Raw genomic sequence first — 25,134 nt, forward strand, 5'->3', positions numbered from 1 at the left:
AAATTGGCACATCAGGAACACTGAAGGTGGTCTATATCTATACCAAACATGCCCAGACAGCAAAGAAAATCATACTTTTTGTTCCCAGTCAGAAGAGTAAGGAGTAACTTTATTTGTTTTCTGTGTTATTCTAATTGTGATGCAGCAGGTGTTTAGACTTTTGGGACAAAAGATTAAGAAAGAAAAACGAGGCTAGACTGTAAAAGAAGAAAGAGATGAAAGACAAAAATAACAAGAACAAGAAAGACAAGCACACAGATGAAGGACACGGTAAGACTATGAGTTAACGTGGTGAGATAGGATGATGTACTTGCGCATCAAATGGGTATTCTGCCAAGACTTCAGTGTGGCATTATAACCTGCACACTTTGATCCCAGTGGTTTATGTAAGTCATCTGTTACATAAATAAACCAAAACACAACTGAGATTTGTGTGTATGAGCCAATGAAGTCAGTTGAAGCAGTGAAGCAGGTTAAATCTACAGCCGCAGACCATGATGGGTAACAGCATGAATGAGTCATCTGCCCAGCAGCCACATACTGACTAACTTGCTACACATGCAAATGTATAGGCTGTAGAAGTTCATGTGATTATACTGTCGCAAGATGGACTCAGGAGAAAAGGACATTTACTGTACTGTGACTTGTTTAATTATTTGGACAAGGTACACAGAGAAATCTGGACCACTTACAGAGACTTTGCATGGCTTAGGAGAGCAGCCAGGGGTGATGTGCTGTATGTATGCATACAGTGAAGTGACTTATTGCCAGGAAAAGACACTTAGAAGCAAGGTGCAAAAAGCCAGGCTGAGGCATGGCTGCAGGGAATCAGAGATTAAAGGGTGAAAATACTAAACAAATAGTGCACAACTAATGGGAAACCTATTTAAGACACAGAAAAGGGAGGGCGGATGGAACAGACTGGTGGATGTTCAGAGTGAAGGAGAGAGTGGGAGGGAGTTCAAGAGGGAGGCAACAAGGATACAGTGTAAAGAGAGGGAGGAGAGCAAGAGAGAGAGAGAGAGAGCCTGTTTATGGAGGAATGTGACAGTGTTCACTGTATTGGAGATGAGACGGACTGATAGTACATTCCAGGTGTTGAAGAGGTGTAAGGCTGGGAACCAACAAACACAGACATCTCCTTTTTATTTCCACCCCAGCATTGTTTGCTTATTTTCATCCGAGGGTGGTTTGTCCACAGTGAACCTCACAGCTTTGAGAGCAGCAGCGGCAGTAATTGTGACTGTGGGGGCAGGCAGACTATAATGGAGGTAAGTCACTTCTAGGGGAACTCAAAGGAAAGTATGGCTGTTTGACAGGATGTGAAATGGGACAAATGATAGAGACTCAGTTAGTGCTCACAGGCTTGCAACTTCAAAGAGGAGTGAGCCTGTTCGACACGAGCAGATCCCACAGATTTGTTAAGTGGATTAAATTCTAAGTAAAGAACAAAATGTAAACTAGGTTCATTTCAGTATCACACAGAATTATGGCTGTTATTTGCATATTTAAAGATTCTGACTGAACCAAAGTTTCTCTGCGTGGAAGCAGTCCAAGTCTTTTGCTACTTGTAGTACACAAACTGAATTTCAAAATAAAAGCATCTCCTTGTTTGAGGACATGCCAACTCTGAATGAAATATCTGCTTTTAACTTTGTTTATTTGCAGAAAACTGGCAATCATGTTGTTTCATTTCAGCACAAATAATAGGGCCTATCACGGGGCTCAATTTAAATGGTATACTTTACACAGCAATTTGGGGAAATAAATGCTATTGACCACTCAGCTGGTTGTTGTAGGTGTTTTAACCATGAATTAGAAGTGTTTCTATCCATAAATGTTCCACCCTATGATTCTCTAAACTAACTGGCCCCAGTGTTCTTAAATAGTTTCAGCAATGTCACACCTGTCTGTGTTGAGACCTGCAGGGATCATGAATTGCTGTACATGGTGCTGGTGACAAGGTGAATGGGTAAGTAAAGGGCACCTGTTCAGGCATGCTCAGCTTGGCTCTGTACTGTAACTTATTGAATAAAGAAAACCACCGAGGAGAGACAGTGTGACAAGGAGAGAGTGTGGAGGTTGAAAGTAGCAAAGACAGTTACCCTGTTTCTGAGCTATTTGTTTTCCTTATGTGCAGTGCAGATGTAAATATCTTCACTTGACAAGCCATTTCTTATCTTTACAGTTTGCATTTTGTTGAGTGAATTAATGCTTTGTTCCTTATCTATACTATATGAAAATCAGTTGTAGCTGTCATGACCTGCTAAAGAAGACTCTTCTTAAAATAGCTGCTCCAGATACCCAAATACAGCATCCTCTCATGAATGAAGACTCTGTCAGGGAAGTACAGCATCCCAGCATCTTTGTGGGTCTCCACTCAAAGTGATTTTGCAGAGCAGTCAACTTTTCAGCAATGCTTTATTCTCTACTTAAAACAGAATAGCAGGTGAATACCAGCCGTGACTTATGGCACATCAAACTGCTGAAAGAATCATGCAGTTTCCCTACATTGAACAATTTAGCAGTACAGGTTCAGAGTGCTTTTATTTTGGTGGTAAGCACAGGTATCGCCTGTGGCACATATTTCCAGCTGCTTTCAGGATGATATAGACCCCTTAAAGTGAGCTCATTGTGTCTTCTCTTACTCCCACATTACACCATCCGCACACACACAGCAGATTAGGACGATGGGAGGATGGTTATGCTCAAGAATGACAACCTTATCACAGAGTCTTCAGCTTGCAGGGTCAATGGGCCCCAGTGCCAGGAAAGGCTTCATTCTTTTCCGCCTACCTATACTTTTCATCCCACTGTGACACTACAGTATATCAGAGACAGACTTTTAAGATATGGTGCAATAGGTGTCTGACGAGTTTTAATAGAACTTACAATTCACTGACACTACTGAAAAAGTACATGTTTTATTTGTACTTGGGACACAATCTTACGATCTGGCATTGTCATATTTCAAGTCCAGAAAAAAAATGATCTGACAACTGTTTTGACACCAGTATAATGTGTTGCCAATATAACTTCTATATTCTGACAACAAGCGTGTCTTCCTTGCTGAAAGCTCAATTATTGTACAAATAATAATCTGACATCACAACACAGCTTTTGTGATAAGCCATAAAGTATAAATTTCATAATACCAAGGCTGTCACATCATGCATAAATGGTACTGTCCTTTCAAAACAAGTGATGGATGATGGAAAAAAGTATATATTCATGGATAATAGATGAGTAGTAATTGAAAATGTCTAAAAATACTTCCACTTGTTACAATGCTTTTTCACTTGCTGTTTTTAGAGTGAAGTAAAAGCCAAAGAACTAAATATTTTATGACTGTGGAGCTGGCCTGTGATCTGCTGTATCTAACAGAAGACAGATACACATCTTTAAAACCATTTTTGGACAGATTCCAGGGTACTGTATAAGCTTGAATTATTACAGAAAAGTGCAGAGACATATTGTAAGGTAATAATCAATCTCGTATGGGTGGCTCAATAAAGCTATATAAAAATGATATTTCAGATATTGCATTTTAGGACTCCTTAAATTCATTAGCATCAATTCTCATTCTTGTTGCAGCACTAAAAGCTCCCATTTAAGCTCCATTAAAAGTACATTTTCCTCTATACTCTAACTGCCAAGGTTATGCAAATGCATGCACTACATGGAGCAGTAGTTGGGTAGCCATACAGACCCCCAGTGAGCAGTGCAGACAACCTCCATATCTATTGAAACCCAAGGAGGTTGATTGTTTGGTTGACCTGATGTCTCATTTGAATGCACATAAGAGCATCTGAATGCAATCTAATTTCGACAGGGGGTCCTTCACTAAAAGCTGGCCTCTAGTCAAAGACAATGCCACTTGGCTGCCAACTGAAGATGCTGAGATCACAATAATTAGAAATAAATGTGTACTCGCATGATTCACAGTTAAGACTTTAAATGCATCCACTTCGAGCAGAGGATACATTGACTGTATGCTGGACACTACAACAGTTATCAATGTATAATGCAATGTTAGCTCCACAGAATATAAATCTCTCTCTCTCACTCTCTCTCTCTCTCTCTCACACACACACACACACACACACACACACACACACACACACACACACACACACACACACACACACACACACACACACACACACACACACACACACACACACACACACATACATACATGCTGTCTTTCCATGTCTGTCTCTTTCTCTTTCTGCTCGTGCTTCTCACTCCATGCCTGGTATTCCATCTCCTTACCCTGGGGCGGTAATGAGTGTCTGGTATTCTGCACTTCAGCATTGAAGCCCTATTCATGCTCAATCTCCTTTACAATGCACTAAAAGGATTACCCAATTAGCTGCTATTGGATGCCATTGTGTGTGTGTGTGTGCATGTGTGTGTGTGCGTGCTTGGTCAGTAGATAGATGTGTTAGCAGGGAAAGTGAAAGATAGATGACTGTCTCTTTCCCACACTTCATTCCCAGTTGATGTTCTGCTGGAGGCCACATTACTCATCCCCACAACTCAACCTTGTGAGTAAGACACAAGATGGGGAAGTGTGTGTATGTGTTATTCGGGCCTCGACAGGCTACAGAGGTTGAGTATTTCTTCTCAATAATTCAACCTACCTACCCCATCATTCTCTGGAAAAATACTCTCTGCTGTCATATGTGAGCCATTTCTCCTTCTCCTCAGTGTAATTTGTGAGTTTAATTTCCACTGTCATGCCTGGCATAATAGGAAATGCCTCTTTCATTACCTGTGAATCATTGGTTTCAATGTGTGAACCACAGATCGATTCCAGTTATTTAATGTGTTTCATCAAAATATGTTCAGCAGTTAGTTTATGGGATTGAACAGTATAAAGATTGATTCAAACCAACATTGCCTACAGAATTAAAGGTGCAATCCAGAAAATGTTATCTATACTAAAATACTGGGATACACTACTGCCTTCAAAATACTTATTTTATATTTTTACACTTCCTCTGGGGAGACTAAAACTAGTAATACGTTTACTCACATGTATTGCACAGTCAGATATGTTGGCCCACATGCTGATGAGTCAACATGGATGTTGAGCAATTAATATTGTCACAAAAGGTTGCTCTTATTTTGCATGCCTGAGATCCCTATCTGTGCTTGAAGGCATGAAACTGAAAGCCTTTGCAAGACAGAAAACGTTCCTTTCATCTCCATTGTATCATAATAATAACCCAACTTTGACCTAAAAAAATATAATACTCACTATGATAGGGTTCCCCTTTAAGTAGATTTACTAAATCAATAAATTATGTACCGACTCAAGTCAAATCAAAAAGTCACAAGTGATCAGTAAAATCTGAAAATACATGCATGTAAATTCAGGCATGATTTTATGAATGAATGAAATCAATTTACACATCAAGATCAGTTTACTCATCAAGCTTCATAGCCTGTATAAACTGTTTTATAATTATTCTGTGTCCTTTGATAAAGTGTGCATGGAGTCTTTATGAAGTCTTAGAAAGAAAAAAAATGATTTGTTTTTTTTCATTGAATTAGCTTGGGCTTTTACTTTTTGATAGAAACTTTATATTTCAAACTAGTGTCATGAGCCTTTGCTTCCATGGAGGATTTAAGAAAGGGTGGTATTGTGCACTGCATTATGGGAAGTGTTTAAATTACAGTAATTCCAAAATAAATTACACAAATTGTATAGTAAATGAGGTAAAACGTTAAAGTTATTTTTTAGGTTTTAAGTTTAGTTTAAATGTGTAAGTTAGTTTAAGTTATATAGTAAAAGGCCTTCCATAAAAGATTCCAAAAATAAATATAGCTAAATTTTCTTGATAAACTCCATAAACCATGATGTGAAACAAAGTTCAAATCAGGTTTAAGCAGGATGGGCATTGAAATAAAGAGATACTTGTGTATCAAAATTGATATGCGATTAAGACTGAATACATGAACAAAGAACAATAAGCTGCCCAAGACTGACCTAAAAAAAACAGACAGTGAACTCAATAGATTACACATGCATCTGTTAGAAATTACCATATAGACAGTGAGAATTAAAAGTGCTGCCATCTGGCACAGTGGCAGTGTAGAGGTACAGTGAGAACAGAGGAGAGTTTCATGGTCATTGTGAGACAGGTATAAATCCTGGACCTTTATAACACACTGCTGCCTTGACTGGCTGTGCTAATGGATTGGCTATGCTCTGTGAGAGTGTGTCCATTTCTGAGCGTGTGTGTGTGTGTGTGTGTGTGTGTGTGTGTGTGTGTGTGTGTGTGTGTGTGTGTGTGTGTGTGTGTGTGTGTGTGTGTGTGTGTGTGTGTGTTGCAGTGGGTTGGGGGGGTTGTATTGTCAGCTGGTCTTGTGCAGAACAGGGCTTTGTGTCAAGAAGGTCAGCTGGGGCTCGAAAGCTAGGACGACACCCCACCAAACACACACACACCACCCCCTGCCTGCACACACACCACTCTTTTGTGCAGACACTGAAAAACATGCAGCCAATCAGATATAAGATTAGAAATATGCATGCGCAACACACACACACACACACACACACACACACACACACACACACACACACACACACACACACACACACACACACACACACACACACACACACACACACACACACACACACACACACACACACACACACACACACACACACGTCCCGACTCACCAAAGGTCTTAAATCACGCTGTCCATTCAAAAGCTGTGAGGTCAGACCATTTGTACTGCTTATTAAAATTTGCAATGATGGAGCAATAAAAAAAAAAATTCAAAATCACTTCTATATTTGTATCAAATAGAAGTGAAATTGACCATTTCTAAGTAGCAAGTGAGCGGGAAGATAAAAGTCAAACGTCAAGATCATTGTTCAGGCTTCAGGGTCTGAATAGGACCAATCGAGGAACAATGGCAGTCAGCTGGAAGAATGACTGGACAGTGCTGCTGAAAAGGATGATGGCAGATCTACTGAGATATTATTCTAAAAGACTTTAAAAACACTTTATGGTAACAGATTTCAGACAGAATGATGTAGCGTGATGTCAGCTTTTGTGCAATTCTGTCTGTACATTTTGAGAAATCACACTGCTTCTTGCAGTTAGTTATTAGCTCAATTTTAACATAGATTTTTTTTTGTATTGATTTCTGTGTGATGTTATCAATAAATCAGTTGGGTTCTGTCTTTAGATACATGGTAAAGCACTCTGTTTTTTCCCATTAAAAGAAAATATATGTTTACTTGTGACAAAAATGGGGGTATAATTTACAGTTGTTTTGTCAGCAGCAGAGCGAGGCCATATATTTTTTTGTCGTTGTTGTTTGTTCATTTGGAACATGGTGCCTTGTATATTTTCCTGTCGTGATGTGTGATTGTATTTCAACCACGGGGTGTTTTGTCAACGGAGTGTGCTCTGTGGGACGCTGAGCACTCTGCTGCCTTAGAGAGACTTCAGCAATGACACTGTGAAAGTGTGTGTAATTCGTGTGGACATGTGAAGGTGTTTGTGAGCAAGTGGGTCCGTGGGAGACGGTTTTAAACAAACAGAGTAAAGGCAGAATGGTGTTAAATCGTTCTAAAACTGAGGCTCTCCAGCCCTCTCATTGTGAGGACTAGTCATTTATTTAACACTCAAATATGGTACTGGGCTGTTTGGGGAGAATATATCAGCCGGCACACGGGAGTCCACACAAAGAGGGCACACTTCAACAGACAAAGAGCGAAAAGAAAGAGGGTGAGCGCCTTTTTTTCCTCCTTTAGATGAAGTGTTGTTTGTTCAGGGTGGGTGCAGGGCACCGAGTGGGACGGACGGATGGATGGAGGGAGGGACTGATGGACGAAGGGAGAGGGAAGGATGAATGGTTATTACACAGTTAGTCGATGCACAAACGGGGGGTGTCTGAGGGTGATTGTGCAGAGAGGAGGACGGTGCAGGGGGGTTGTAAAAGATCTTTTGTGAAGGCTGGGAGTTAATCACTTGAGCGGCACACGCCAGTTCTATAGGAGCACATGTTGTACACCGGCTCCCCTGAGAGGAGAGGGAGGTCCCAAAACACACACACACACACACACACACACACACACACACACACACACACACACACACACACACACACACACACACACACACACACACACACACACACACACACACACACACACACACACACACAAATTTACATGTCAGTTATGATGCAAAGCTGGGTACAGGCCGACTAAGAAGACCCGCCCCTTCCACAGAACAGTTAGCAGCCTGGCCGTTGTGAAAGTGTTTGCATTTGCTCCTTGTTCATTCATACACACACAGACATACAAACGCGTGGCTGTTTGTTTTCTTCAGGACTGGATAGATGACTGTGCAGAGGCTCTGCTAGAGATGGATGCTTAGTTTGACCTGGCAGTAAGTACAATCTATTGTTTCATTACATCAGTCCTATGCCAGTGGTGGATGCTAATATCTGAGAGTGATATAGAAGGCTGGAGTTTTAGATTTCGCAGCAGTCATCCAGGCACAATAAAATGGGCTGACACAGCTATGTCAGAGACTGTTTACTACAGTAACACAAAGTAGGGCTGCTTTGCTTGGTCCTCGTGCAGGTACAAATGTAACATCACATGCCATTATTCCACATTTTCAGTGGCTGTCTACTTTATTGAATATACTTTGAATTTCTTCCTGAACGAAACAGAAAATCTGTGCTGGGAAATGTCTTTCATAATTGGGAAGCTTTACAAAAGGTGAGCTTTCCTTTCCTGTATTCACAGAGAACAGACTGTTTATTTTCGTCTATAGCCACCACTCACACTCACTAAAACTTTTCTTCTTCTTTCTGTATGCGTGCTACTCTCTTTTATTCACTGTCTGTCTCTTGATACTTCCATTATTTTCCTCATTATAAAAAAAAACACATCAGTTTTCTACAAGTCTCATCTCGCTTGTTTTTGTACGTGAGGTGATGAAAATTGACAGCCTTGATCAACACTCCCTCCTGTATTCTGTATTTCCCTCTTCATCAAACACCTCAAAAACACAACAGCTATGTGTTTCCTTACAGACACCACGGTGCAAGCAATAAGTACGGATTAACCTGGAGCCCAATACAATGCTCACTAATATGTAATTTATAGCTGGCAGTTAGTTCCATGCTTTGTTGCTGTGGCCATTAGAAAATGTGTAAAAGCTTGAGGACCAGGTGGTTCGAGGAGGCTGCAGTGATCAACCACTATGGAGCCCTTTGCAACTAAAAGTCACCACTGTGGGGACTTTTCCCCTGTGGGCTAGAGATCATCATGGAAACATCTGGGGTCTGGTTGTCTTTCAAAGGAGATGAGATCACTGAGACAGCATCACTACTAGCTAGTAATTGTGTGAATACGTATCCTTGTAGACTACCATTAAAAAATGTAACAACACAAATCAATTCCTGTTCTGTCTGCTTAATCTTTATTTCATAATTGCAGCCAATCAAGATAGTAAAACTTAAAATATATTATCATATAGTAATTCTGTGTGGTCTGTCGGTTTTATAGTACAATAGCAAAATAGAAAATGATTGTAGAGCATTATCTAGCACCAGCCAAGTGGTTGAGTCGGCAGTAAGTAGCCTAATTGCCAGTTTGTTTAGAGGAAGGGCACCCAAAGAGTTATTTGTCAAATTCAACGGCTGAGCATAAATCTAGCCGCACAAAGCCAGGCAGTGAGCCAAGATAGACTTTTTTTCAGTTTGTTTGTTTTGAAAATATGAACACACCTGCTTCAACAGTGCATTCCCAGACTGAAGAGGAAACAATACAATTAAACAATACTGATAATTGTCAGAGAATATGACTGGGCTTTGTCCTTACATGGAAATCAATTTTGTGTTTAACGGTCAGATACTGTACGTTATCTGAGTTTGATGAATATCATCCCTGTCTCTTCCTCCAGATGAAGCCACTGACAGAACTTCTCTGGGGTCATGAGATGTGTCTTGCCCACCCTTGTATATAACCTGACCATCTGGACTTCAGCCCCATCCTGCCTTCACCTATGCTTGCAGGACCATGGGTAGTGTCAGTAGCCTCATTAATGGCAACAGCCTCAACAGCAAACACTGCAAGGCATCTGAGTATAAGTTAAAGGAGGGAACAAGCCACCATAGAAAGAGCGGAGGTTGCAGCCTTGACGGGTTACTGAAGTGCAGCTTCACTCAAAGCTCATCCTCTACTCATCCCTCGAAAGGCCTCTCTCACTCAAAGTCGGGAAGAAGTGAAGATTTTTTTTACATCAAGGTGAGATCCCGTGTTTTAAGATGACATGTATATATTATTCCTGTAAAATATAGCCTATTGCACTGCTTTAGGATAAAATGTTTATCCTGTTTTACACAAGGTGAGCCATAAACCGAGGTCAGTGTACAGCAGAGAAAGATCAATGGAGGACCGGGTGAACAAAGATGGAGAATCAGATGGACGACAGAAACCAAAACTAGTGCTCATGTCGGGAAAAATTACTGAAAGGGTGAGGCCGGTTTTTTATCTCATGCTAACTCATGCTGTACCTAAAAGAACAGAATTCGATTTTAAAGGAATGCTTCAACATTTTGATAAATGTTCAAGTTCCTTTTCTTGCAAAAAAAAAATGATATGATCAAATGAATGGTAAATTCACATCCCTGCTGGTTGAGCTCCATGTTTACCATCAGATGTGAATCCATCAGGCAGAATTAGTCTCCTGGTGTCATCAGGATTCAGGATAACCTGCAACTCGGCTGGCCTTTGCACTGACCTGTCAGCCCATCCAAAAGGGTCTAGTAAAAACGAAAATAAAAACTATATTGGTGGCAGTACAAAATTGGCTGTAACTTACAACTAATTCACACTCACAGATTAATTGATTCACACTTCTGGTGAATAAGAAAGAAATTTCACAATAAAAAATTATTATTTATGAAATTAATGTTTGTGTAAGTCAAACTGCTAAGGCATTATGTCATCTTTAGAGACTAATTCTTACATTGAAAAGGACAGAAAATGTTGTCTTTTTCTTTCGTTAGGTGATGTGCCTGTACGCCTAGAAGGAATAAGAATTACCACCATTAACTCAAATTGATTGCTTTACTCAAAAAAGTGTCACAACTTTGGATCTGCTGTAAAGATTTTAGTGTAGATCTCTACACTAAAAATGTTATAAGGATTTCCTTTTTTGTGAGTCAAGCTCAAAGTTGGACAGTACAAGACAAGACAATGAAAAAGTGAGGCACAACCACAAAAAGAAGCTAGAATTGGATTTTACTTACAAAGAGTAGATGCTAACTCTACGAGAACAGTTTCCTCTACTTGACAGTTACCATGTTGTAAATGCTGAGTTTGATGGACAAGAGGGACAGAAGCAGTGCTTATTAAAAGCTCAACCCTTGTAGAAGTTCATCAACAGAAAAAACATGAATATGTTCTAGCGTCAGTGAGAGAGGCAACTTTTAGTTAAACATTACATGGCAAGTCATTTAAATCCTGAACATCAAAAGTAGAATCACCTAAATTCTCTGAGTTTAAAATCATCTGAGGGCTCAGTAGAGTACCAACCCTATCAACATGGATACCGTCAGAATGATCAACATAATGAGCAGAGCTTAACTAGAGTTTGTATTTGTTATGATCTGAGGGTATTTTTTTGCAATTCTTCTGTTTGCAAAACTGTAATAACAATAATGTGAAGTGAACCTGCTGTTAAATGTTCATACTGTTTCTAATTTATACTACATTACAAATTCAACTAAAATTATTGAAATTACATTTAAATACGGCATTGGTAAGTAAAGAGCTGTGTAAAATCAAAGCTTTTCTATGAAGTGCTAAATTTATATTTTGTATTTGTAAATTCTATTTTAATATACAGGCAAATGATATTCACAGTTGTTCATTATGGGACTTACCAATTTCAGCAGTATGGCTAAAGTTGATCACTTTTTAAGGCAAACCTGTAAACACAAAGAAAATGGTAAGATCTTACTGAGTCAAAATAGACTCTAATTTATTAACTGAGCATTAGTTAAAAAGGAGTTGTTTTTTTATCCCGCGGACGGTGCTCGCTTCTGAAGCAAGGTAATGGCGGACAGCAAAACTCGATGCAGAATGATTTGATGTGATGCGACGCGGTCACGTGACATGACAACCTCTGGTTTAAAGTTAAAAAAATACCCTTCAAGTAAAAGTATTGCTGTATATTTACTCTTGGGGGAGTAAGTTTTAGTTTTTGGCAAGCTGAAAAATCCTGGTGTAAACCAGAAACCACAATTTTCACTTGGACCAAAAGTACAAATTCACTTTAAGTCAATGACACATATGTTTCACTTTTTTCAGTGTGGACTTGTCTTCTAGTGTTGAGTATTTGTAATCTTGTACCTATCTTGAATCTATGTTGTGAGGATGGATAATGGCACAGTGATGCGTCATAACAGGAAACGCCTGCAAACCATTCCAGAAAGTACCGATCCAATAGCCCAACAGTCCCTGCCCTGAAACCCAGGGCCGGTCACCCACAGAGACCCTATCAGGGTCTCCCCTGCATCCCTCTTCATCCCAAGGAACTGACTTCAGGGGCCCATTAGGATAAATTACCTCGCAAATTCAGAGACAGTGATTAAATAGTGACAACCTCAGCCAGGAGACATTGTGCCAGGTTTTTAAAATTTTATGTTTTGTGACAGTTTAACTTATTCTTTGTTTTATTTGGGGTGTCAGCCAGGTCTCCCTCCTGGCATTTAAGATTCTGTCAGCTGTCAGCTTGTTTTGGTCTTAATTTTCTTTTTGTAATGCCAATAAACAGTCAACAAAGAATGCAAGCTAAAGAAAGAATTACTTATCACCATGAAGACTGAATGAATGTAAACGCAACCCAAACAAAGGCATCAAACAGAAGTTATAACGCAACCATAGCCTATATATGAAAATAATTTCAATTTCCCCCTAAAATCCCAAAGTCTTAAAGAACATTCCAACTCAAAAATCCAATGCGCGTTTTCCCTTCAATATTACACAGTTCGCTTTAATTCCATTATTTTCAATACAAAACAAAATCAGTTCTTTGATTCAATTCGATTCAGTTCAATCCAAAACATATCATTTCAGTTCAATCGCCTTCATTTAAATAAACAGAGCCTTCACAGACAAAAAGAAAAGAAGTTATTACTCACGTCAGTCACTCCAGTCAGTCAGCCAAAGAAGCCAGTCCAGAATCCAATTCCATGCGAGTTGATGTTGATCCAACAGAAAGGAAATTGCCGTGAACACGGTTGAAACGCACCAATAGATCTGACCGGAAGGAAAGAGATGGCCTCAACTCAACTTGGGCGCTGTAATTGCTCTAAACTTCGGTGTCCTCCTAAATCACAGAATCACGGACGTACTTTGAATGGTTTGGGTGAACTGGGAACAAATCAGGAAGTGCCACGTAAGAGTGGCCGTTTTTTTTTTTTTTTTTTATAGCAACAGGTAGGCTATGTGGCTCCTACAGTTTTACTGTTTAGATTATTCTGCTACAGTCAGGAAAGAGAGGAAAAACACGACTAGTTTTGAGTATTAATGTTGCGCTTCAATTGGAACAGCAACTATTTAGGGCATAATAATCCCTGCTGCAGATGGAGGATAGTCTACCCTGAAGTTTCTAGGAAAGTGTTTTAGAGGTCGTAAGGATTTGGAATTCCCTAGCGATATAACAGGATGTATGTTAACAAATAATGCGTTTATTTACAGGGGCTAAGGCTAGTTAATATAAACTGAAAAAAGACAGTGTTAATACTAAATACTGTACGGTGATTAACAAGACATAATGTGACAATTAGTGACCTTTAGGGATGCCAATATAAACAGATTTTGTTCCTGTTAAACACAGCCAAGCTAGTAGTTTCCTCCTGTTTCCAGATTACAGACTGCTGCTGGCAGTATCTTAATGTCCAACATGCAGACATGAGTGGTATTAATATTCTCTCTGATCTCCCTTCATGTCAATCTTTCCCTTTAAGAGTATTGCATTTAGATATTATGCTTAATGTTATGATAGATTATGCCTAACTGATGATTATGATGATTTTTTTTTTTTTTTTGTCCATCGGTATGCCCTCATACATGTAGGCTCACGGCTTTGCTTAACTGGAACCGTTGCCATGGATATTCTTGCAACCATTAAGAAGTCATACTGCGTAACTGAAACAGACTTTGAGAACCTCATGGTGATGTGGAGGATCAAACATGCACAGCAGGTAGTTTAAGGTAGCAGCCATTCCTCATAACCCGTGTTGAACCTTCCCAGTTTTTTAATCACCCCCACCCAGATTAATGACCTAAGAATGCCTTGATCTTCTCAGAGAAGTCATTTCTGTGCCAAGAATACATAGGCAAACTGCTTCTTCTTCAATAAGTCTTTATCCCTCAGGGACAAGTGGGAGGGTGGGGGGCTTTAAAAGAGACAGTGCACAGAATAAGGGAGAAAAGAGAGAAAGATCATGGGCCAAAGAGAGTTTGTGGGATAGAAAAATTAAAAAAAAAACAACAAGGAAAAGCATCCCAGCCATGAAGTCAGTGAGAAGGAATGCTGAGCTCACAAGCTTTACCCCTTATACTTCAGCAATAGCTCATATTACTAATATCACAGGGAAGGTCTATTCATCTTCCCTCAGACAGCACGTGGAATAGAGATGTGGGATGCAGAGGGACGGAGAGGAGGACAGAAAGAAGGGGAAGTATGGTACCACTTGTGACATTCTTGGACAGCATAGATGGGGCATGCGGAGTATAAGTTCATCTTTGAAATGAGTTTTCCCTTTTATGACAGTCTAGTGGAATTTACTTGCAACTACTGCTGTGTGGCTTTTAATACTGCCAGCTTGTAGTAAAGTAATTCTGCACACTTCAGTGATTCTATATCTAATATGAAGAGACACAACTGGAAAAAAAAAAAACTCTATCCCTTTCCTTTGCACCAACTTATTTTGATAATATTCATCTCTGTGAAAGCCACTCATTATTATTTTCTAGTTTCAGATTGTGACTCATCCTCGGCTCTTTCTACTCTCCGTAGTAGTGCAAGAGGAGTTGCTTTTTGCTGTGCTGTCAGCTAAGAGGTGCCACTGAATATAAAAACAAAAATAGGGAAGACCACCCCTGACAGTGTGTCATTTCACTCTTCCAGACTTCTGCTGAGAAGTCATTGGTCCGTTCCACTGCCTTCAAACCTGTGAATCCCATGAGGATGTCCTCCACAGAGACAGGCCACAACATCCTGGACCACATCCTTTGTCCTCTGAAGAAAGCAAGCAGTCCAAATATTAGACACAAACAAGACACATTAGGTCTTTGTCTATAATATATTGGTACCTTCGCTTTAAATTTGATTTATTTTGTGTTGATTGACAAATTACACTAAAGTACAATGTCATTTATTTTCCTTTCAGGGACTCTCTCCGACTCTGGGCGTAACTCTATGTCTAGCCTGCCCACTCACAGCACCAGCGGCAGCCTAAGTGCTTCCACAGGCCCTGTCAATCACTGTGATGGCAGCTCGGCTCTCGCAAACAGCCTCGGCAAAGGAGTACAAGCCAATTTCCCTCCATGGGTCAACGGGAATAGCGCTAACCTTGACTGTGTCTACAGGGCTGGTTTAAACAGCAGCGGGTTGGCATCTAAGGCTAATGAGGATGCTGGCTCCACGCTCTCTGCAGATGAGCCAAGACCCCTCTCTGAAACTGCAGGTGGGATTCGGTCCCCCATTACTCCAGATGAGTCACTGATTGAACGTTTGGAACAAAGGTTGCTTGAGAGAGAAACTGAACTGCAGCAGCTACAGGTACCAAACTGTCACATAAAAATATGCAGCATGTGCTTTTAATCAAGATGAGTTCTTTTTCTGAGGTTTTTTTTATACTGTATATCTGTCTGACAAATTCTTACTAAAATATCTTCACTTTGCAATAGGGGAGTTTTGAGGAGAAGGAAGTAGACACCTGCCAGCTCTTTGAGGAAAGACAAAGGTACTGTGCTGAAGAGATGGAGGGGCTGAAGCAGCGGTGTTCCACGAAGTTAAGACAAGTGTCCCAAATGGCTGCAAAAACACATCAAACACTCCAGCTGCAGGTCAGCCAACTCCAGGTCAGCCCCCACCTGCCTTTATTCAGTGCTGTTTATTTCTGGTTCATCTTCATCCCTACAAAACCTCTTTCATTCCAATGACTACATACAATACAGGATTTTATCTTATTTACAGATGCATACCTTGCACACTTGCATGAAATAGTGACATGATAAAAATTAAAAAAAAACCTCTTGTGCAGGCAGAGAAGGAAAGGCTTCAGGAAGATGTCTCCAGGCTGACTCGAGAGAAGGATCTTGTTCAGCTCAGACTGAGGTCTTATGAGACGGAGAGCACACAGCTCGCTCCGACACTCGAGGAAACTCAGTGGGAGGTGAGTGTTGAGTCACATGTCTGATATAAGTTGGATATGAAACCTTCCAGTGTATAGAATGAAACGATACAAAAGGTGTGACAGTGCCCATTTTTTCATTGCTAGAGGAAGGATCCACCAATTTGCATCATGTTTTATAGGAAAGAAATCCATCATAAAAGAACCATCATTGTGTTTACTGTTCCATTTATTCTAACAAGAGTATGGAAATCACATTTTCTCTTTTTACTCTCATATTTTACCGAGGGACTAGATGCTACAGTGACTCAGGGTCGCCTGCTGAGATACAAAGTGGTAACATGAGTCATACCAGGCCAGGGCATGCTAACATCAGTAGATAGAAAGAGAAAGAGCGTTATTGCCTTTTAAACTATTCCCAACTTGTTATAATGAACTCAATCTTTAGCTCACTGTTGGCATGAGGTGAGAATGTTAAAGTGTGGTTTCCCATGCATACTAAAGTCACACAACCTTTTCCTGATAGAGGAATGCATTTTACTAATATTTCATGTCCATTAGCCTACAATTATTCAGCATTTCAGACTTTGTGTTAATTTCACAGACTTTTATAAGACCATGTGCACAACCACATTAACATCTTAGAACCATTTTTGGGTACTGTCGGGATGGAAAATGCAGAAAATTCCTAATTGCAAAACTGTATATGAGGCTGGATTGAGAGCTATACATAAAAGTGAAAATAAACATTATTAACAGGTGATATAACAGTGTCAGGCTAACCAGTGGTTTGTTTTTATTTCAAGGGCATATTACAAAATAATTTGCTGTTTCATCTTCATAATTGTTTCTGTCCAAATGTAGGTGTGCCAGAAGACAGGAGAAATCTCATTGTTGAAGCAACAACTAAGAGAGTGCCAAGCGGATGTCAGCCACAAGTTAAATGAGATTGTCAGCCTCAGGGCGTCACTGAAGGAAAACGCTGCAAAAATGGAGATGCTCGAGAAACAGAATAAAGACCATGAGGACAAACTCCGCTCTCGCATCATTGAGGTCGAGGTTAGTCTTTTGATAGCAGTTCATTCCACAATGGAAGTGAAATACAAATATGTGCATAAAATGCTCACACAGGTCTTATCACACACTTCTAATTTGGAAGGATTCCTGCTGCTATTGTATGTGCTTTTTCGACCTCAATCTGTCGAGTGTAGTGTTTTCAATTTCCATGTTTGAGCAGATTTAATCACAGACTTAATCACAAAAGTAAGCTTATTTGACACTTTATATAATTAAGGCCTGTTATATCACTGAAAGTAATCTTCTTAATTGCTGCCTGTGTCTGAATATTTTCCATTTTTAATTCAGGTGTGCCAAAATGAACTCCAGCGTAAAAAGAATGAGGCTGATTTTCTGAGAGAGAAAGTGAGCAAACTGGAGAAAGACATTCAGGGAATGAAACAGGATCTGGCCGCAGCCAAAGAGCAGAGGGTGCAACAGCACAGTTTGCAACTTGGGACCCATTCCCAGACTCAGCCACTGGAAAGACTAATCCAAGGTTCAGACTCCTCCGACCAGGGACAGGAGGAGGAGAACGGGCAACAAGACTCCACAGAATCACTCCAAAGAGAAGTGGAGAGACTGAAGCAGCAGCTCGGGGAGGAGAAGAACGCTCAGGTGAGGCTGGCCAGCAGCTTTGAGCAGGAGAGGCAGACGTGGAACAAGGAGAAAGACAGGGTCATCAAGTACCAGAAACAGCTCCAGATCAACTACCTGCAGGTGCACAAGAAGAACCAGGACCTGGAGAGGATCCTAAAGGAGCTGACAGCTGAACTGGAAAGCCGAACAGAGCTGGGCATAGACATCCCCTACGGCTCAGGATTACAAACTTATGATGACGTTATTGCCACAGAGATTTGAAGGGAGCCCTCGCTCGCATGCTTTCAGTAAAAGTGACACGAGCTCTTGGCGTTTTTTTCACCACAGATTAATATCTGTGTCAATGTCACATGCAACGTCACAACATCTGGAGCTTATTCACAGCTAGTTAGTGATTACTTAAGGGTTATTTAATAGAATGTGCGCAATCTAGAGTATTTTGTGTTCAGGACACAAAAACAATAGCTTTTGGTAAAGACACTGTTACGCCGTGTTTAAAAGTAAATACTAAGTTATTTAATGTTCAAATGAGATTTTTGTTTTATTTTGTTAATCCTGCTGCCTAACAGGATCATTTAATATTCCAATCATGCAGTTTTGTCATTCATAAGTGATAACTAAGGCCAGACAACAGCTCATTTATTTGTTTCCTGATTAATGTCTGGTGGTAACACATGATAAGCATGATACTTGCTTAACATCTATCTCTCCGAGCATGACAGTGATGTATCATCCATTGTGAGTCCAGGTTCCTAAACCTTAATATAATTGGCCTTGTGTATCCACGTCATTTTATGCTCCCACACTGTGTATTCTTAATGGTTTGAGCATGGAAAGTAGTTTCAACTCATTTTATTAGTTGTTTTAAAACAATACACAAATCTTATTCTATTACGATATTTCCTATAACCACATTTGAAAAATGTTGTCCACCTTAAAATACATGTTGAAATCATTTTAAGCTGTCACGCATTTTCACCTTCGAACAGTGAACAGTGAACATGTGATATAAATGCAAACAGACAACAATGCTGTTCAAATATTTTATTAAATTGTTAGTATAATTTTATCACTCCAGATCTTGTAAAATTTAAACTTTGTTTCCAAGAACATTTCTGTCATTAGTAAATACATCTTGAAACTGTCTTTTCAGGTGCCATATGAAGTCCTAGTATCAATTTGATATCACTCCGATGGACCTTTATTTTTTTTATTTGAGTGTCTAAATTTGTTTACTCTGGGTAATTACACAAAACACAAGCAGGGATTAAAGTTTTGGATCAGTGGACTGTGAGTGGTTTGTATTTATCAAACTTTAAGTCTGAACCAACTAAAAAATGGACTGTTTGTTCCACATGCAAAACGTCATGTTAATTCCTGATACAGAATTGCAGATAATACAGTACAGTATATACGAAACACCTCTCACAGAAACCAAGGGCAAATGTCAGAATTCACTTTGTGCTCTGTGAGTGTTCAGAGGCAGAGAGGTTAAAGGGGGCTGGATAGTGCATGATAAAAGCAAATATTTTAGGAGAAAAACAAAGGGAAAACCGGTGATCATCTGGTAATGTCTATCTCTCTCCCTGCACTGTTCACTTTGCGTTAGCTGGCACTGCTCCATTTGAGGCAAACAATCCTTCCAAGCAGCAGCCCAGGCCGTTTGGCTGTACAATTTTGGAACTATTCCACTTCCCACAAGGGCAAAGTAGTTTGTAGAGCAAAAGTTTAACTACTCTACCAACTCAAAACTCAGGGGCCCACATAGACAAAACAGTCAGGCACAAGTATATGGACACACTGCGCTGGTCGAGGATGTGTGGCAATCTCGGTAACGCAGCTGCTTGAGATTGCTCGGCTACCCACCATTAAATTACATTACAATAGCAGGTCAGGGGAGATATTCCGGGCCTTAGCAGAGAAAAATAGACACAAGAAAACAGAGTGAGCTGTTCAAACATCAACTATTTTACATTATGCAGGCTTTTAATGGTTTCTAAAACTATCCTATATTGAAAGGTATGTGGATGAGTATTCTGATTAAGTACACCACACCGCAGTAGTCATATTGCTGCAATGTATAGTCATTTTGTCTAATGGCAATACTATTTATTACACAACTTGACAAGCACATGCTGGATTTAGACTCAGAAATAAATATGAATGCTGTGGATATGTATTCAAAGTTGTCTTCAACTGCACTCTGTCAATCGCTCATTATTATTCCCGTTCCTCTTGGACTTAAAATAAATAATGAGAAGATTGTTTTCCTCTCCCATCTAATCATCTTAATTTTGGCCTTTTGATAGTATTTCCCTCCTCACATGACTAGCTCTTTGCATCTCGGCTTCTGTCATAACTGAGCTGATGGGACCAAATCAAAACTGAAATCAAATTAAGGCCCATTGTCAGTGCGTGTGGCTCCACCACTGACATGAAAGGAGGACCACACCGAAGAGATAACGAGAAATTCAAAGTAGTTGGTTTGGCATGAAAGAAAATTAGAAGGAGTTGGGCGGTGAGTGATTTCTTCCCGAAAATATCCACGTAAGAAACGGCACCTATATTTAAACAACTGAATACAATAAACAGATTCTTGCTGCACTATTTTCCTGTGAGTACACAGCCATTTCTAATACAACCATTTGTAAAGAGAAAAATAGCTTCAACCAATTTATGACACATTATGACAGTTGTAAGCATTACTGTTTAGCTGCTAATGTTGATCTTTTTCATAAACTCTACTGCTGTCAACTATTTCATGTAGTTAATAATGTTTTTTGAGGAATGTTATGATAAGCATCTCTTTTTACGGACCCAGCTGAACATACAAAGTTTTGGTCTAGCAGATGTCTCTGTGTGATTGGACAGCAGTTAGGCAGGCGTCAGAAGACACTGGGTGATAATTTAGCACTGCCCTGCAGTGACATGATAATAATGCACTCATATCCTGCTGTGATTCTCCTGATCGGCTGACAGTCCAGCACAAAAGGGCCTGAATACATTAGTAATGGGAGGTGTTTTTTCAAACCTGTTCAACATACAAAAAGGGCTCTCTGGTTACGTATTCACAGCAAACAAATATAATAAATTCATAATTTAAACTATTGTGGAAAAAAAATTGTATTCCTATGAAACTGGAGTTTGTGCTTCATTTCATGGCCCAACCGTCACCTATAATATTCCATACCAGTAAATAATGGATGAGTCAATAACACTGTATCAGTTTCTACCTTGCCCTCATTACTCATTACACACTCACATACACAAATGTGCTATATCCCAGCCATACCCCTGAGCAATTAGTTGCTCTAAAATATCAGGGGGCCAGTTATTCAGGCATGTATTTCATATTTTTATTGGTTTATTTGGAGCCCTGCATGCAGACCAGGCTACAGCAAACACAGCCTTTGCAAATCCCAAAGCTCCTCTGCAGTCAGCAAAGTAATTGGGGTGGGAGTCCCAAAGGGTCCTTGCATACTGCTGAAGCCTTTGCTACCAACAAGTTGAAATGGCAACGGAGGTAGATAGGAGTCAGTGTTTGTGTGCAAGCGTGTGTGTGAAGGATATAAGTACAGGAGGTGGCTTTAGTACTTAGTGTGAATAGGCCCGCAGTCTTTAGACACTCGCTGGTTGGCTGGGAAACCATCTGGTTCCCCAACCCCCCATCAACAATGCCCATGGCTACCCATGTCTGTGGGGATGTTAAATTCTGCTCATTGGGATGGGGGCGGGGAGGGCTGCATAGATGCCAATTTAAGCTCCTGCAGCTCAAAATTAGTTCATTAACTCTATCTCTCACAGAGAAAAAAAAAAACGTCCTTTGTAAGTAATTCTACTATTCATCAGAATCCGACTCTTATATTCTGAAGCTTTGCCAACTTTCAGCTTGTGTAATTGGCATGAACACTTAAATGTAGAATATTAAGTCCCATCAGTGAATGCATAACATTACATAGGCAAAAACATTGAAATAGGATTGAAGCCAAGTTCGGAATTAAAGCCAGACGCACCACATCTTCCAACCATATGGTTTGTCTGCATCTGCGACTTCACTAATAAGACTAAAAATATTACATTGATTTTGTTTACATACATTAATTGATTTTTACAAATCAATGCACCAAACATATACACAAAGGTGCTAATCTGATTCCCCACTATTTCAGATACCTATGTTCAATAGTGTCAGTGTGTGAGTCTACATCCCTTCTAAAACCGCATATGGGATCTATTAATATCTCAAATTAAGAAATTATGCCATATATCTACATGGAAATAATATATACACAAACCCATTATGAAGCTTTAATTCAGAACAATTTCAGTTAATGGTGTCAATTTTTTACACTAACTCTGTGCACTGAGACAAAGTGATCATATCCTGAGGTTATGATAAAACGAAGGTGGGTTGCACTGCTGCCATTGAGCTGAAAGAAAAAAAATAAAGACAAGCAGCGGTTTTACTGATTCTGATTCCATACATTTGGCTTTGCATAAGAATATTTCAATTTCAACTTACTGAAATAGCATTTGACTGAAGATGACCCTCTGTACATTCAAATTCTGCAAAGAAATTAGTTTGTTAATTCAGAATTATTTAAAAAAAAATTTAAACTAAATGTGAAAAATGTACTGTTTACGGATATCCTCTTACCTTTCTCTGTAACAGACTCAAACTGAGAAGCGTTTTGAGACGTATTCTTTTCTATTTTTAGATGCTTTACTGCAAAAGACAAAAACAGAAAAACACAGCCGGATATATGTTAAAGTAGAATCAAATATTGAGACAAGAAAAATATGTCCATACCAAAGTCGATATCAAAATGAATAAGTATACCTGAACAGAATCAATTAGTGACATAACCTGTCTTTATAAAGTGTCGTGGGGAGGCTTAAAAGGAGATACTTTAATTAGTTGCTTGATTTCTTGTTGTTTTTTAAAGTGAGAAAAAAGAAGTAAATACAGTACAACCCCAGGAGCAAATAGACATTTATAAATGTACTGTATATATTTTTATGGGACTGCTTCTTCTTACTATTTATAAATGTAAAATATAGGAAAGAAAATAAATGGAGATGTTAAAAAAAATGTAGGTGTCCCTTGACTTAAAAAGTCTCCGACTGGCAATTATCAGCTGATGACAGTTCCAGAGTTCAATAAATTTTCTGACTCTTCAACTCTTGTGGAAACATTCAACAATGATTGGCTCTTCTGAGCTACTGATGGAATCCTAAAGTGAAGTTGAGTAACACCTACAATGCAGGGGAAGGATATAAAATCAATATCAAACTGCTTCCAGCTTCCAGCAGCGGTTCTGCACTATTCCACTGTGCAGCGTTGATACACAAACAGGGTGTGCAAGGAAGAGTCGGCACTCGCAACCTCATCACAAGTCAGGTATGTAAAGCAACATCTGGAAAAGCCAGAGTAATTTGAAAACAAGAGGTGAAGTTAAAAATAGGAACTCTGGCAACAATCACCAACAGAGAAAAAAAAGGAGCAGCATTTGATTAAAAGAACACCTTGCCAGCTGTTGAGCATGGGGGCAGAAATACCATGCATTGGAGTTGTGTGGCAGCCAGTAGCACAGGAAACATTGCAGGGATAAATGGATGAAAGGATTCACAGAAATATCTGCAAATTCATGTTAATGTCATGTAGTCAGTCTAGAAGCTGAGACGGAAACGAGGCGGGCCTCGACAACAAGGGCAAAGCCTATATTAAAATCCACCATAAGCTATTTCCAAAAACTGCAGGCTGAAGCTTTGGGAATGGATTTGGCAGTCTGACCTGACCTGAACATCATTAAAAATCTTTGGGTAGATTATATAAATGCAGTGATTGTAATACAAAACTATCTCAGAACTGATCAGCAAGAAAAGGTGTGTGAAAATTCTTAAAACATGAACAGAAAAACTCTTAGATGGCTTTAAAAAAAAAAAAAAAAAAAAAGTGCTTGCAGACTGTGGTATCTGAAATAATAAGTAGCAGTGTATTCCCATTTGTAGAGTTTTTTATGTCTGTTTTCTGCAGTGGTCGTATTTGCTTTTTTCACTTCAGAAAACAAAGTATGTTAGTCCAGGGGTGCCTCTGTGGCACCGCCTCCATACCGTTGTAGCTGTCCACTGTCACAGCAGCAATCTTCGCGGGTTCAGCAAAGCGAATGATGAACTCTTGTGGAAACATCCCGGTGGACATCCAAAACGTTTCAGTATTTCTGGGGGAAAATGCATCATCATTAACACCGTTGCACTGTTTTTAATTTAATTTAATTTAATTTTATCATGCATTTTTCTAATTTTTTTTGTTTTAATATTTATACTTTTACTGCCTCTTTATTTATTCTGTAATTTTTATTGCTTCTGCCATATCTTCCATGCTGCTGTAACGACAAACTTTCCCCTTGCGGGATCAATAAAGTCTATCTATCTATCTATCTATCTATCTATCTATCTATCTATCTATCTATCTATCTATCTATCTATCTATCTATCTATCTATCTATCTACTGTTGCTATATCTCTCCCTCTGTCTCTCTCTGTCTGTCTGTCTGTCTGTCTGTCTATCTATCTATCTATCTATCTATCTATCTATCTATCTATCTATCTATCTATCTATCTATCTATCTATCTATCTATCTATCTATCTATCTATCAGGAACAAACAAACAAAACATCGCCTATAACAAAAAAAAAAAAAATGACTTTGCATCAGCAGTAAGCGAAACCCTGAAGTTAACTTTTGTTGCAGAGACGTATTGTTGATAAAAAACGTCGTCATTTCAGAACCACCACTCACCCGTCAATGATATTTTCTGGAGGGTGATTCTCATCGCTGGATGCAGAAAGGACAACTTTTGCACCGAGAGAACTTAACGAGGAATCAATCATCATGAGGAGGTCCCACAACAAAGAGGATGGTCTCCGGTGCTACCTGTTTGAAGGAAATAACCGCGGTTTCGACGACAGTACACAACAACTGCTATTTGTACTTATCTTGGAGAACTAAAGTCGACAGACTGTCTTGCGTTTGCGGTTGCAGTTGCCAAGCCAACC

The 25,134-nt window shown here is 39.5% G+C and overlaps 2 protein-coding genes across 4 annotated transcripts; one reads left to right on the forward strand and one right to left on the reverse strand.

Annotated features, from left to right (window-relative positions):
* Nucleotides 1–1,021: 1,021 nt before the first annotated feature.
* On the forward strand, nt 1,022–19,364 carry lzts1 (leucine zipper, putative tumor suppressor 1). Of its 3 annotated transcripts, XM_069699899.1 has the most exons (11): nt 1,022–1,271; nt 8,364–8,423; nt 8,713–8,761; nt 9,951–10,294; nt 10,395–10,523; nt 15,192–15,351; nt 15,454–15,845; nt 15,974–16,147; nt 16,330–16,461; nt 17,284–17,478; nt 17,785–19,364. In XM_069699899.1, the coding sequence occupies exons 4-11, from the start codon at nt 10,067–10,069 to the stop codon at nt 18,334–18,336; spliced, it is 1,962 nt and encodes a 653-aa protein (XP_069556000.1). In that variant the 5' UTR covers nt 1,022–1,271; nt 8,364–8,423; nt 8,713–8,761; nt 9,951–10,066; the 3' UTR covers nt 18,337–19,364. The 3 variants fall into 3 exon arrangements, with proteins under 3 accessions (XP_069556000.1, XP_069556001.1, XP_069555998.1); XM_069699900.1 differs by lacking the exon at nt 8,713–8,761; XM_069699897.1 differs by lacking the exons at nt 8,364–8,423; nt 8,713–8,761.
* On the reverse strand, nt 19,272–25,134 carry hspb11 (heat shock protein, alpha-crystallin-related, b11). Its single transcript, XM_069699925.1, has 5 exons — nt 24,878–25,134; nt 24,190–24,296; nt 22,733–22,801; nt 22,598–22,641; nt 19,272–22,505 (listed from the first exon to the last, which is right to left on the reverse strand). The coding sequence occupies exons 1-5, from the start codon at nt 24,970–24,972 to the stop codon at nt 22,413–22,415; spliced, it is 408 nt and encodes a 135-aa protein (XP_069556026.1). The 5' UTR covers nt 24,973–25,134; the 3' UTR covers nt 19,272–22,412.

The sequence above is a fragment of the Brachyistius frenatus genome, unplaced genomic scaffold (assembly GCF_029030835.1).
Source record: "Brachyistius frenatus isolate BFR_SWC_R1_liver_20210118 unplaced genomic scaffold, ASM2903083v1 Contig_31, whole genome shotgun sequence".
Lineage (NCBI taxonomy): Eukaryota > Metazoa > Chordata > Actinopteri > Embiotocidae > Brachyistius > Brachyistius frenatus.

What these genes read in the sequence shown, in the direction of transcription:
- lzts1 (XM_069699899.1), top strand. Translation starts at nt 10,067, where the DNA reads ATGGGTAGTGTCAGTAGCCTCATTAATGGCAACAGCCTCAACAGCAAA. An exon ending in CGGGAAAAATTACTGAAAGG is followed by an intron (nt 10,524 to 15,191) that starts GTGAGGCCGGTT and finishes TCACTCTTCCAG; the next exon opens with ACTTCTGCTGAGAAGTCATT. An exon ending in CTCGCATCATTGAGGTCGAG is followed by an intron (nt 17,479 to 17,784) that starts GTTAGTCTTTTG and finishes TTTTTAATTCAG; the next exon opens with GTGTGCCAAAATGAACTCCA.
- hspb11 (XM_069699925.1), bottom strand. Translation starts at nt 24,972, where the DNA reads ATGATGATTGATTCCTCGTTAAGTTCTCTCGGTGCAAAAGTTGTCCTT. An exon ending in CCAGAAAATATCATTGACGG is followed by an intron (nt 24,297 to 24,877) that starts GTGAGTGGTGGT and finishes ATTTTCCCCCAG; the next exon opens with AAATACTGAAACGTTTTGGA. An exon ending in TGAGTCTGTTACAGAGAAAG is followed by an intron (nt 22,642 to 22,732) that starts GTAAGAGGATAT and finishes ATTTCTTTGCAG; the next exon opens with AATTTGAATGTACAGAGGGT.